This window comes from Capsicum annuum, chromosome 11 (genome assembly GCF_002878395.1).
Source record: "Capsicum annuum cultivar UCD-10X-F1 chromosome 11, UCD10Xv1.1, whole genome shotgun sequence".
NCBI classification, from domain to species: domain Eukaryota; kingdom Viridiplantae; phylum Streptophyta; class Magnoliopsida; order Solanales; family Solanaceae; genus Capsicum; species Capsicum annuum.
The window spans coordinates 165720403-165735511 of record NC_061121.1 but is presented as its reverse complement, the minus strand read 5'-3'; the positions used below and the strand labels follow the sequence as shown (position 1 = coordinate 165735511).

General features: G+C 35.5%; 1 protein-coding gene across 2 annotated transcripts; it reads left to right on the top strand.

Moving 5' to 3' along the window:
* The first annotated feature begins 642 nt into the window (after positions 1-642).
* On the top strand, positions 643-11155 carry LOC107863163. 2 transcript variants are annotated; one of them, XM_047399055.1, is made up of 6 exons: positions 643-816; positions 2499-2552; positions 2639-2708; positions 3270-3310; positions 10769-10828; positions 10977-11155. In XM_047399055.1, the coding sequence occupies exons 1-6, from the start codon at positions 751-753 to the stop codon at positions 11025-11027; spliced, it is 342 nt and encodes a 113-aa protein (XP_047255011.1). In that variant the 5' UTR covers positions 643-750; the 3' UTR covers positions 11028-11155. The 2 variants fall into 2 exon arrangements, with proteins under 2 accessions (XP_047255011.1, XP_047255010.1); XM_047399054.1 differs by having other exon boundaries at positions 647-816; positions 2630-2708.
* The last annotated feature ends 3954 nt before the right edge of the window (positions 11156-15109 follow it).

Here is a 15109-nt window from a genome sequence, read left to right as displayed (position 1 = left end):
AATTATATTATTATAACATCTCAATTTATCATATTATATTTTTGTAGTTTACAGGTGATAGATGAACGTTCGATTGGACTTTGAGAAATTTTTGTGTAAAGGTTAGATTCCTTCCGTATCATTCTGATATCTCAATTATCATTTTCTTTTTAATTTATTAATTATGTTGTTATATATTTAAATTTTATACACAATTTTACACTGCATAAATCTTTTTTTATTTCGAATTGTGTATGCAATAGTTTATTCTGTTAATATATATTTATTACTCCCTTCGTCCCATTTTACCCGTCTCAAATTAGGATGGCACAACTATTAAGAAAATAATGATTGATAATGTAATTTTACCATTTTATCCCTCTTAATTGTGTCTTATTATTAGTTTCAATATTGATGGATGACTAATACCAAAACACCATTTATATTCTTAATGGTACTCCTCTTTGTAATATTTCTTAAGAATGCTAATAATAAGGAGTAATCAATTATACTAAGGGCATAATGGGGAAAAATTATTTTTTCTTAATAAGTAAAAAAAGACAAATAAAATGGGATAATAAATTAAAAATTTGGGACGAGTAAATTGGAATGGAGGGAGTATTAATTAATGCAATATATAGAGAGAGAGTAAAAACTTAAATAAGAGAAAATTGGTAAATAAGTATTCCCTTAATCCCTTTGCCTATATCTTTGTTTAATTCTCTCGTCTCCAGGAGTAAAAAGAGACAAAAGAAGGGGGTTAGCAGAGAGATGGAGGAGCAAGAATTTCAACGCCTTCTTGAGCTCTTCCCAGCCGTTCGCTCTCCAGATTTTTACGTAATTATAATAATCCTCTCTCCTTTAATACCCGCTTCATTAATTTCTTTTTTGGGTTTTGCTAATCAAGTAGGGTCATTATTTCGATAAATAAGCTTGATTCTATTCTGTCTCTTCGTTTCGGCTGTAAACAACTGTGAATTAGAAGAAAAAAAGTTTATTTTTTGTAAATCTGGATACCCCCAGAGAGTATTGTGCTGATGTATAATACTCCCTCTCTCCCAATTGATTGGCACACATCACATTTTGACAGTCAAACTGTTTAATTTTGACCATGAAAGCTTTATTTTTTTATTTTTTTAAAATAAAAATTACATGTTCGGGGACTACGTCAAAAGTAGTATAAGTCACAACAATTGACAATTCAAATTGTGAAAAGGATACATGAAAAAACTAAGTCAAAGAAAGACTTGCTTGAATCTCGAAATCCTAATGATGACACATAAATTGTAGGGTGATTAAGGTTATGATATGTTGACTTGATTCAAGTTGCTGCTGGACAAACTTGCTCCACCTTCTTGTTTTGGCTCTTCTTTAATATTTTTTGACTACTGTAGGAGACCTTTCTTGATGTAATTTTCATGAAGTTTGGAGCTTAATAAGAATTCTCAGTTTCCCCATTATCACCAGTTTGCTGCTTGAATTTGTTCACAAGCTTACAACAATGAAGGAAAATAGCTTTCTAAATTTTTGAGATGTGCATTATTTGGATTTGTTTTTGCTAATCAAGACTTAGAACTAGTGTGCTAAAGTTGTCATTGTTTGGTTATCCTACTCGTTTTTATAAAATCTTGGACCAAAATCATGTGCTGAACTTTAGTCGTAGGCCTGGAGGTAGTAGCAATTCAATGGGCAATGGCCTGTGAATTTTGTGTAAAGGATGAACCAGTTATGAAATTCAAAGGAGCTTCAAAGCCATTATCTTAATTGTTATTTTTCCCCTTTGAAGTACGGAAGAGTTAATAGGCTGACATTGTCTTTATATCCATCCATTCCTTTTATACTGTAATACTTTTAATTGATGTTAGAACAGTAAAAAGCAGTTCTCGTTTTGGTTCTTTCTGTCCTGAATGTACAGTTTAATACTCATTAACTTTTCGGATCAAATCCACTCTATACCAGCCGTGAAGGCTTATTAGTTATTGGTCTTCTATTTTCTTTGGAAAGGAACTTTGGTGATATAATTCGGGATTTCTAATAGTTATGCTAGACAATACAGCACTCTGGGCTTATTTCATGGCTTGCCATATTGATCACATGTTTTACATGCTTCTATAAACTAGCATATCCTAGTCTTTTATTTGGGGTCCAAACATGGAAGAGTGATGGGGAATTAAAAACTGAAGTCTTGTGCCATTTACCTCTTCCTTTTTTTTTTGGGATGAAAATGATGAAGAAGTGAAAGTTTTAGAATTGTCAACACCTCAGCTGTTCACATATCTACTTGTAAAATAGAAATGGTTGCGCAATCATGAAACTCTCCAAATATCTGTGATGTAAAAGTGTGAATTCTAGACAAGTATATCCACATCTCTGTCGTGTTCATCTCCATCATATTGATCTCATCTAGTGTTAGTCATTTAATTTCTGATGGTTCTTTTCTTCTCCACTTTTCCAGTGCATTATTTCTTATATAGTTTTACCACCTGACTCTCCTTTGCATTTTATTTGTCTCCTATCAGCTTGATTTGGATGCATCAAGTCAATCAACTTCACAGTCCGAGCAGAAAGAGGAGGTAGGGCAGAAACTTTTCAACACGTAATTGTCTAAAGCTTTGTTTTCAGATCTTGATATTTCTTCTTACACCAAAAGCTGTACCAGGTGAAGCAATTGCAAGATGATCAGAGTAAGGGAGGTATAGAGTCCAATACCCGATCAAAGGGCCATGGTGGTATGTTATGACATTATCAGTTGTTTTTTTCTGGAAAATGACCAAAAACTGCTATTTACATGTCCTTAGAATTATTCAGCCTGCATAAAAATACTGCTGTCCTTGAATCATAAAAACTAACAACCTACCCTATTATTTTGTTTGAAATTGGTAACAGTACAACCTACTGTTTTAGTTTGTTAAGGGTGCCCTTATTTCTTTGAAGTGTTTATTTTCAGATTGATACGTCATGTAGTATCTGGCACTAAATCTAGGCTCTTGGTTCCAACTCTCTTATCCTGCATATCAGTCTTAAATTACTGTTTTCTTTTTCGTATCATTACGGAATCTCTTCCTAAAGTTTCAGTAGCAAATCTTCTTGTCAGAAAGTTTTAAGTTTCAAAGCCTATCTAAACTTCTTACTGATGAAAAGTAAAATTCAAAACCCACTTATTTTGTTCTTATCGAGATTGAAATTATTTATGAATACCCATTTCAAAATAATCAATGGTAATAACGTTCTTTTGGCTACATTGAGATTGCTCGATCTGTATCAGTGACTGAATCATTTTCATGCTATAGAAGCATTTTGGGGCAAACTAAAAGCAGCTGCAGAGAAAAAGGTATCTCATTATGATCGTTTGTTATTTAATTTTTGCATAGAATCATCATGAAAAATTTCCCTATGCTGTGCTATCAGATATTGTTCAGCCAAACTTGGTAGATTCAAATTTGCTTTGCTTTGAAGATATACCTATGCATACCGGGCACAAGGACTATTAACAAGTCTTATAGCCCGTTTGGCCAAGCTTACTTTTCCTCAAAAGTGCTTACTTTTTCACAAAAGTGCTTATTATTAAAAAATGAAGAGTTTGGCCAAGCTTTTGAAAAAAAAAAAGGTGCTTTCAGGGTGTAACAAAAAGCAATTTTTCATAAGCTAAAAAAGTAGCTTCTTCCTAAAAGCACTTACTCCCTCCGTTTCAAAAAACATGACCTACTTTGATTTGGCACAAAGTTTAAGAAAATAAAGAAGACTTTTGAATCTTGTGGCCTAAAATTAAAGGTGTATACAATGTACCAAAATGCCCTTTAATCTTGTGGTCCTAAACATGTCATGTGGAAAGTTGAAATTAAAGTATTGCCAAAAAAGGAAAGAGGTCATTCTTTTTGAAACGGACTAAAAAGGAAAGTAGGTCATTCTTTTTTTAACGGGGGAGTATTTGAAAAGTACTTTTGAAAAAAAAACAATTAAAAAGCACTTCTAATAGCTTGGTCAAACACTAATTTCTGTTGAAAAGTGTTTTTTAGATTTATTGGTCAAACATAAATTGCTTCTCACCAAAAGTGCATTTTAAAAAAGACACTTTTGAAATAGGAACTTTTCAAAGTAAGCTGATGAACAAATGGAGAGGATGCCTACTAAAAAGGAAGTGAAGCAGGTGTTTTTTCCAGTCAAGTTAGGAGATAATTGGAGAGGACATAACCAATATGGTTAAATCTTTTTTTGTGGCCAGGAGCTCCCCAGGTATGCCGCTAACACTAACTTAGTGTTGATACCCAAAAAGGAGATTGTCAGGACCTTTGGTGATCTGAGACCAATCAGCCTAAGTAATTTTGTTGATAAGGTTATTTCTAGGCTGTTGCATGGGAGGATTGTGGAGTTTCTCCCATGAATCATATCACTCAATCAAACAGGCTTTGTCAAAGAAAGAAGCACCACTGAAAATGTGTTGTTGGCACAGGAGATAATTAGGGATATAGACCTGAGAAATAAACAGCATAGTGTGGTGGTTAAATTGGATATGACAAAGGCATATGATAGGGTCTCATGGAAATTTCCAGTAAAGTTGTTGACAAGATTTGGCTTTTTTGAAATGATCATAGACATAGTGGTAAGACTAATAAGCAGTAACTGGTATTCAGTGTTGATGAATGGACAATTCTTTGGTTTCTTTCAATCCTCAAGAGGGTTGAAATAAGGTGATCGCTCTTTTCATTATTGTTGCAGAGGTGGTAGCATGAAGCTTGAATAATTTTTTTTAAGATTCTTTTTTCAAAGGATATGAAATGCCTAAATGGAGCCTAAAGATAAATCATCTATTATATGCAGATGACACCATCCTTTTCTGCTCAGGCTCAGGACACTTAGGAATGAAGAAGATGATAAGGATTTTAAGAGAGTATGAGAAAGTGTCAGGACAGTTGATCAATTTGGACAAAAGTCTATTCTATCTACATGAGGAGACCGGTATTTTATGGAAGAAAGAAGAAGTCTCATTTTGAAGATTTAATGAAGAAGGTAATGAGGAGACTTAGAGTCTACGACAGCATAAACTTCTGTCATTTGGAAGTATGTACATCCTAATTGCTCATGTCCTACAATCGATGGCTATATATCTTCTATCAGCTATGACCCCCCCTCCCCCTGTAAGTGTCACTAATCAGTTGCATAAGATTTTGCCTAGTGAAATAGGTACATCCTAATTGCTCATGTCCCACAATCGATGCCTATATATCTTCTATCAGCTATGAACACCCTTAGTGAGTGTCACCAATTAGTTGCATAAGATTTTGCAAAGTTCTCGACAAATGCCAGTGGAGCCAAGAATAAGCATTGGGTTTCTGGGATATCGCAGAGAGGAAGGAGGAATTGGTTTTTGATTACTCCACACTGCTGCCAAAGACCTTTTTGCCAAGTTATGGTGGAATTTTAAAACCTTAGCCTTCTTTTTATGGAGTGAATTTATGTGGAACAAGTACGGTAACAAGTTTCATCCTATTATGGGAAAGGGGCATGGAACCTCACACGTTTAGAGGAAACTAATTGTAGTAAGAGAGGATGTGGAACATAATATATGGTAGCAAGAGGCAGTTTGCTATTTTTGCAGGGATAAATATTGAGGATATGGATTTGCGGATTATCCATGCATGGTGGGCAATAAACTTGGCTCCAAAGATGGAGGCAGTATGTAGAGCTATGCCAGCCGTAATTATGTGGTGTCTATAGAAAAGGAGAAATGAGATCAAGCATAGAGGAAAAACGACCTTTAAGGAGCTAGTATGGCAAGTACAAGACCCGATTAGGAATTTAATCAAGTTCTTATACCCATGGATGGAGATGGGAAAGGAAAATTGGCCCACAATAGTCACCATCTTGAGGAATTATAGACCCAGGTTACACTATCATAGTGTCACTTGGAATTTTTCGGAGAAGCACAAGGTGAAATTTAACATGTAGAGGCAACCCGGGAATGGGAGCTTTAGCCTTTTGTGTTAGAGATGATAAAAGGGATTTGGTTTTTACTAAAGCTACAGTTTTTGGGGAAATTACGAATACAAAGGGTGAAGCTCTTGCAATCACAGAAGCCTTGATATTCTGTCTGGATCAGAGACATATGGGAGAGATATATGGGAGTCACTGTTGAAACATACTCGTAACTCTTATGAAGATGATTGACAGACAATTGAGAATACCATGGGCACTAATAGAGCTAGTTGAAGATATTTGGTGCAAACTACATGCAGTGCTGGGAAAAGCCCCTCAGATATTCGGGGAAGGGAATACAGTGGCAGATGCTCTAGCTATGAAGTGGTTGAACTACAACAAACAAAGGAATTTTACAATTTTGTAGATCTACCAGCTAACATTAGAAGATACATCAACATGGATAAGTCACAAATTCCTAATTTAAGGATTAGGTCTCGAAACATCAACAAGCAGTAATAAAGAGAATTAGTAGTGTAAAGAATGGATCTTGGGTCTAACTCAACCTCAAAAGCTAGCTCATGAGGGAAGGATTGCTTAAGTCCATATAAGGAGACCAATTACTCATTCCTTTTTCGATATGGGATACTTAACACTCCCTCGCACGCCCAGACCTTGTTAACTGGAGCGTGGACAATATAATATAGGGGCCCAACATCGGTGAAAAAAATTTGGGATGGGCCTGTCTCTGATATCATGTAAAGAATGGTTTCTGGGTCTAACTGAACCTCAAAAGCTAGTTCATGAGGGGATGATTGCCCCAGTCTATATAAGGAGACCACTTACCCACCTCTTTTTCGATGTGGGATACTTAACAAGCAGTAAGCATAAAAATGAGGAGCATTCACATAAAACAAGAAAGACACAAGGGCAGTGTTGTAAAATGCGAGCGCCTCATCGCCAACGGCAAATGGCGAGGCAAGGCGAGGCCTGGTCGCCTCTTCACGGCGTGGCACTGCGACATTCAAAAGGCGTCGCCTTTGCGAGAAAGGCGACATGGCGACAATGGCGTCACCTTTTAATTTTTTTAAAAATAGGATTTTAGGTATAAAAGCTAATTTTAGGACTTATTTACCCATTTTGACTCTACCAACTTACTAATTGGTGACTGCGGATGCTACCATTTATCTCTCAATTTTGATTCCGGCAACCGGCAACGTATTTCGGCGACTCCCGCTACTTCGGTAAGCAGTGAACTACGATTTCAATTTTTTTTTCTTTCTTCTTCTTCTTAATCCAGCGTCCAATACTTGTATTTTGGTGGTGTTTTTTGTTCTTCCTCTTTTTCTCTTCTTTTCCTTCTATTTTCCTTCCGGCTTCCACTGTAATACTGTATTCTGTAACAGTATTACAACCTTACACTGTAACAGTAACCAGTAAGTTGTAACCTTAATATGTAATTTCTTTTTAGTAACTTATATAAAATTAACCTAGTATGATAGTAATATACTAATTGAATTGTTGAGTCATTTAAGTTCTAGACTTTTATTATCCATCTATTATTTATTTTTAATTCTTGACTTGAAATATTTCCTAATATATTAGTGTTATTGAAATTTTGATTATTTATATATTATTTTAATTTTTTATATTAATTGTCGTCGTACATTCCAAAGGCGATCGTGGCGAGGCGGGGCCTTGTCGCCTTTCGCCGTCCAAAACACTGCTGACAAGGGATCCCAATAACTACATTCCCATGGGAGTGCGAGATAATAACATGCACCAATATAAAGTTGTTTCTCAAGGAAAAGACAAAATTTGTGTTAAACCTAGCTAGGTGCTCCAACCATCAAAAAACTTCACCAAAAAGAGGGGTAGATGGAGCCTCCCGCCGCAGCACACTGGATTTGCCTTGGTCCTTAACGGGCATGTCGATTCTGAGAACCGCGAATATTAGTAAAGGCGTCGGAGGAAATAATTTGGTGTCAAAGGTGGAATGCGGGAAAGAGTAGCTTACAAAGTTGGTCAAATCCGAGCACACATTGATACTTCAGTCCCTTGGGGATAAACCCCGACCACTTGTGAGCCTTTTTTGGTTAGATCGATGGCGAGAAGGAATGGCAGAAAGGAAGTATGAAAACTTACTAGATGAAGACGATAGAAAGAGCCAGATGGACAGTACACAAGGATCTAGCTTGTGAATAACTCGTAGAAGGAAGGAGATGAAGCGGTGGCACCAGCTCAAAGGGAACATGTCTCAGGTGCGGCGGTGGAGTGGAGTGAAGAGTATAGAGTACTCTTGTACAAAAATCAGATATATGTACTACTTCCGGAAACTTTTCATATTCCTCTCATTGTGCCGGGTTCTTCATTGGACCTACCATTATTTGTTCCTTTAATTATCAATAAAACGGTCCGAATCCGGACCTAAAATTTTATAAAAAAAAAATAAAAAAAATTACTGATTTTAGAAGCTTGGCCAAACATGTTATTAATTGTTTTGAACTTGTTAGTCCTTCATATAATCGCTCAAGCATATACTTAACACCTCATAATTGCTCGAGCAGATGGTGTGAGTTCATTCATTTTTATATTTCCTTATGTCTACAAATCATATAACATAATTCTCTCGGTTGGCTGGTCTTAATGATTTTACCTGGTGAAATATCAACAAATATGTGATACATTGTAGTTTGTAATCTTTCATCATGATCAAGGTGGATAACAAAAACAAACTCCTGAATCAATACCCTAGATCCGAAGGTAAGTTGAGTGGTTACTTGGTGAAGTATGCAAGTTTAAGGAACAGTAGGCATGAGGTGTCATATATGCCCATTTTCAAGATAGCATGCGCCTCTGGAAGCAGCTGAATTTGGTGGCAACATTCAGGGACTGGCTCTGTTAGGGACATTAGAAAGCGCATTAGAAATCAAAGTTCAAAGGACCATCACCCTAGAAACATGTCATGTGAATAAAATATATAATATAAAAATTATCACAAAAAGAAAAAAACTTATATCAATTGAATAAATAAATTCAAAGATATTGTAAAACTAAGTTAAAAGAATAACAATATGGACAACAAAAGTAGAGAGCAAGAACAATAAATGAGACAATAGAATATTTTCTTATTCTTCCAAATATTCCCTCCATTCACTTTTAATTGTCACTTTTTGACATGACACCCGTTAAGAAAATAATTGATATGGCTATTTTACCATACAACTTCTATTAATTGATTTTTAGAGTAATACGTATTGAAAATAGTTTGAAGAATACTCGATTAATGCTAAGGTAAAAATAGGAAAATTCTTTTATTTTTTCCTTGATATGTCGTCAAAAGTGACAAGCAAAAATGAAAATCCAATTAAGAAAATAGTGGCAAGTAAAAGTGAATGCAAGGAGTACAACATAATCCCCAAAACCTCTATTTACAGGTTTTTTCTTGATATGTTAAAAGTGCCGAGTAAAAATGAAAATTCAATTAAGAAAATAATGGCAAGTAAAGTGAATATAGGGAGTACAACATAATCCCCAAAACCTCCATTTACAGGGTCACATAGAGGAGGCATTAGAAATCAAAGTTCCAAAGGATTATAACCCTATAAACCCCGTCTGACTTTGAAGACCAAAAGAAAAGGGCAGCTCGGTGCACTAAAGCTTCCGCTATGCGCAGGGTCCGGGGAAGGGGCCCACCACAAGCTAAAACTACACCACGTTTAAGTCAAAGTCATAATGCTTTGGTTCTATGTTTAGTAGGGGGGATTAGATCAGAACAGCAACTAAGTCAGCCGTCTCATGAGCAAAATGGTATTCTCAGGTGATTAGAGTGATGCTTGGTTAAGGTTCTCGCAGAAGAGGGGGAGGGGGAATATTGGATTTCTCCTCTGGTTCTCTGATAATATATATATATATACCCGGGCCCAAATTCAGAATAGAAAAATAAAACATTAATTTATATCATATTTTTATCTTATAATTAATCTTATTTAATTAAATATTAAACATGACTTTTTTATAAGTATTCATATTTATTTAAGTTCATAATCATATAATTTAAATTAGAATATTGTTTTTGAGAAATAAATATATTGTCAGAGAATTAGATATATAAATAATTCTTGAAGATAAATAATTTTTTAAGACAAGATATAAATAATTATGATTCGACAAAAATAATAAATAAGAAAATGCGGTACTTTTATGAATTTGTTAGTATAGATAAAATAAATTTATTTTGATGAAAATTCTTTTTCTTCTTCTTATAGAATTATTTAATACAACAAATATTTCTATGACTTCAAGTTTATATTAAAATAATTAAAATATTAATTTAGTGCCTTAACACAAATTTACTTAACAATGATGAATAAGAACATTAAATTTTAAAAGTGATGTCAAGCATTGGATGCTTATTTGTTTTTCCCCATATCTTGTTGAGGAAGATTATTCTAATACAATATCTTTACAAAAATTCCAGTCCTAGTGAGATGATTGAGAATGTTGCCATTTTATGGTTTGTGTACAATGATACTTTTTCATGATTGGTGGTGCCTGAGTTTGCTTGCGTGTACCTCTACTATTCCATCAGGTACCTGGTACCTGCTACTGCTGGTCTCTTACCTTCCACCATCAGCGCAGGTGTCGGGAAACTCTATCCACCAAGTCTCTTATGCAAATGGAAGAAATCAATATTTTTGCCTCTGCTTTACATTAAATCTTGATCACCCATTGTTTGTGTCCTACGTCATTGACCACTTGACCACCATGGTTTTCATCCTGCTTCATTAACAACTCACAATATCACATCATACTACAAGACCAAATGTGGTCTTATTTGTGACTAACGAATGGTTTGGTCTGGCTATTTACACAGATGAATCCAGCAGAAGTGGAAGAATTTTGCAAGGCATTTCGACAAGTTTACAGAAAACTTGTAAGTAGAGTAACCCAAGCAGAAAATTTCCTGCTTTCTCTGTGCTGAATTTGGTGAAAGTGTGTTTTTCTATTTCGTGTTAGCCCATTATGACCTAGAATCTTCCTTCTGTTACTTGACGTTGGAAAGCTTTATGACACACTTTCAGGTGGATGAAGAACTTAGTTTGGAAGCTGCACGGAACTTGCTGAGCTCATGAATATTTTTTTTTTCTCCGAACTGTTTTTACTTTTAGTCACTTGATGTTCTGGATATAACTGTTGTGTAACATCATGATGTATTATTACATACATTGAGTTATATCTTTTTGCCTTTTTCTTAGTGAAATGATGTTACTCGGGGGTTTGGGCCACAGGTGATAAAAGAGTTTTAAAATGAGGTGCAGGTGACACAAGTCTTAATTATTAGGTGGAGGTGATAATTACTTTATTATGGATTAAGAAAGTTGGGGAAGTTTAAAAATAACCCACAAGTTTTTAAATTTATACTTTGATCCAAATGTTAGCTTATATAATGGAAAACGGAGGAAAAAAAGGCGTCTTTCTCTCTCTTCTTACCCTTTGTTGATTTCTCTCTCTTAGCGATTTTTGTTATTCATTGTTGTTGCTGCTTCATTCATTATTTTCTGCTTCATTATCATCATCTTCTACTTCATTATCATCTTCATCTTGTTCTTGTTGGTCATTTGTTATTGTTGTTGTTACCGCTACTGTTGCTATTTGATCAATTTCTTAGGTCAAATTTTGTTTCTAACATCACTTTCCACTTTGACATTACTTCATAGGAGACGTTGGTAAGTCAAATTATGATTTTTAGTTGAATTTGTCATTTGGGTAATTGTTGTTGTGTTGTTGTTTTCCAACAATGGATAGAACCCAATCATGAATCCAACATAAAATCATCTGTTTTGATAGATGAGACATCTATTTCAAAGGAAAATTGATATGTTGAATTCATGTTTAAACAGATGGCTCATCTGTTGCAACATTTGACATATATGTTGCAACAGATTAGTTACCTGTTGCAACAGAACCTGAATACGATTCCAACATAGGTTACAACAGATTAATAATCTGTTTCATCAGGTAAGTCATCTGTTGCAACAGCTTAATTATCTGTTGCAACTGTCACTCATCTGTTGGAATCAGCTTCAAAGATGATTTAGTTATAACATCAATTCTAACAGGCGATTCATCTGTTGCAACAGATATTCAGACCCGTAACATGAATCCCAACAGGTAAGAATCTGCAATTGTCAACCAGAAGAATTCGCCATTAGCTACATGCACAGTTCCTTTGAAAATCAGAGAGTACTGCCTTTCAAGATAACTGATCAGGTTCGATTGCATTCTTATCTAAGTGATTCAACCAGGCTGGTGTTAAGGGTGTACATGGTTGAAAAGACGAGAGAGAATGAGAACCAGAACGTAGAAGAAGAAGAAAAAAAAGAAGACTTCTTTGATGATAGGTTGGATGATCTAGACATGAATATTCCAGATGATGATCAAACACCTACGCTCGTTAATGCGACCAATACGATGTGCAGTTCTTCTCAATTGACACAATCTGGAAATCTTCAAGAAGACGGGACCGACTTTTTTATTGGAATGTCATTCAAGGACAAGAATGAACTATCTAACACTTTGTTTATTTCTTGCGTGAAAAAAGATTTCAGAATAAAGAAGGTGCTTAATTCGAGCAGTGTCTTTTGCTTCAAATGTGCTAATTCGAACTGCAAGTGGTGGTTGAGAGTTGTGAAGTACGCAAGTTCTGATAGATTCGTCATTTATAAACATGAAAAACATCACACATGTGGTTCGGAGCACATCTCGGGCCAAAATCCTTATGCCACGGCAAAGGTCCTCGGTGAATATTTCAGGAGTAGTTTCCCCGATGGCAAAGGCCCTTCAACAAGGCTTATGGCCAATCAACTCCTTACGGATTTAAGTGTCCTGGTCAGTTATTGAAAGGTATATACGGCCATGGGGATTGCCAAGGACCTGGTTCGGGGGACACTCGAGCATAGGTATGAAGTCTTGGATGCTTACCATTACATGATTGAATCCACAAATTCCGGAAGTAAGACGACATTGCATCTGGATGAAAACGGAAGGTTCAAATACTTTTTTGTATCCTATGGTGCTTGGATTCAAGGTTTTCAACATTTGAGAAAAAGCATAGCCGTCGACGGTACCTTCTTGAGGAGCAGGTATAATGGAGTTCTGCTAGTGGCGGTGGCGCAGGATGTGGAGAATCACATCTTTCCTGTCGCTTTTTGTGTAGCGGACAAGGAATGTGATGCCTCTTATGAATTTTTTTTAAACAACTGCAACGCTGCGTCGAAGATACCGAAGAGTTGTGTTTTGTATCGGATAGGCATCCAAGTATTCCAAAGATAGGTTCACTTTTCTTCTCTCCAGCTTACTTTAGTTGTTGCATCAGGCATCTTGGAGAGAACATTCGAAACAACTATCACAACGAAAGGGTCGTCACCCTTTTTTATAGAGCAGCTAAAGCATATAGTAGAGAGGACTTTTTAGACCATTTCAATCAAATAACGGATGTGAATCCCAAGGTAGCAGAATTTCTTGCACGTGTCGGTTTCGAGAGATTGAGCCGGGCATTTTGTCTACCAAATAGGTACATTCTTATGAATTTAATGTCTTGTTTGATTTACAAGTTTAGTTTGATGTCGTACTAAGTGATTCTTTTATATAGGTATAATATTATGACATCAAACATAGCTGAATAGGTGAATTAATTGTTAGGCTATGAAAGAGAATTTCTCATCAAGGCTATGTTTGAAAAAATAAGCGAGAAATATAGCGATTTTTTTAACGAAAGGCGTGTACAGTTCAAGTGCCCAGAAAAAAGAACCTGATTTGTTCTCAAAATCGAAAAGAAAACATCAACGAACATCAGTTTGGGGAATAGGTTATTCTTTTATAAAATAGCAGATTACAAATTCCGTACACCAGTCATGGTGATGCTGCCACGGTCGATCTTCAAACAAGATCTTGTACGTATAGAGTTTTTGACTTGGATAAAATACCTTATCCACATGCTATGCCAGCCCTTCGAGCTCAATACGACCATAAATATGGACTTGAAGTTTACGAGCACTCCTCTCAATATTATTCGGTGAAAAAATTTGTAATGGCATATAATGGGCATATTACTCCAATGCCTCCTCAAGAATCTTGGGTTGTTCCAGTAGAGCTTATGGGGAGATTAATACCTCCTCCATATATTGACCCGAGCACTATCAAACTAGGAAGAAAGCCATATAAAAGGAGGCGTGGAGTTGGAGCATCATTTTCATCAAGAAGAAACAAGTGCTCCATATGTAAGTGCGCTGGCCATAAAAGAACTATATGCCCGAATCATAATTCAACATGATCGTTGTAATTACAGAAACTTGTGTTGTTGTTTGTTTGTTGTGGACTTTTATAGATTTAACTCATTGTTGTGAACCTAATGTTATCATTTATTATATGTAAAATGTCTTTTTTTTAAATAACTTGTGCATCAATAAAATGAGGCAAAACATGAACTTAAATAATACAGTAGACCACAATTATTCTCAACAGTTGCACAAACAATTGGAATGCTTTCCTCCAACAGATAAAAATCTGTCGAAACAGATGGATAATCTGTTGAAACCCAACAGATGACCAATCGGTTCCAATTGTTGAAAGAACTCAAAAGCCAAAATTGCTAGTGCTACTGGATTCAACATTACCTCCAACCGTCGACATGTTAACATGTATTAGATTAGAAGAAAACAGAATGAAAATTAAATAGGAATTAAAACACCAAAGTCTAACTAAAAGTAAATTTTTCATTAAATGAAAAATAAAATACATTAGGTATAGATCCAATATAGAAAAATTAAAATACATACGCTAAAGAAAAAACACATTCTAATTATTATTATCATCATCATCATTAATGACAGCCGGCCAATCAACTCGCAGCAGCAGGGCTCTCATCAGCCTCTGCATCTCTCTGACCATTGTCGCTCTCACAGCGACCAACTCGCTATGCAGATCATTAACCTACCTTTGACAATGTCCGAAAAAGGATCAGCTATATCTAGAACACGCATGAATTGACAAATGTAAAGAAAAATGTTCACAATGTAATACAACGTATACGACCAACTGGTAAATTTACACCAGAAAAAAACTTACCTTAACGAGAAAGGAATATGTTCTTTGAAGAGAAGTAGTTGAAGATATCACACGAAAGGAAAAAATGCAAGAAATAAATAGAGTTGAA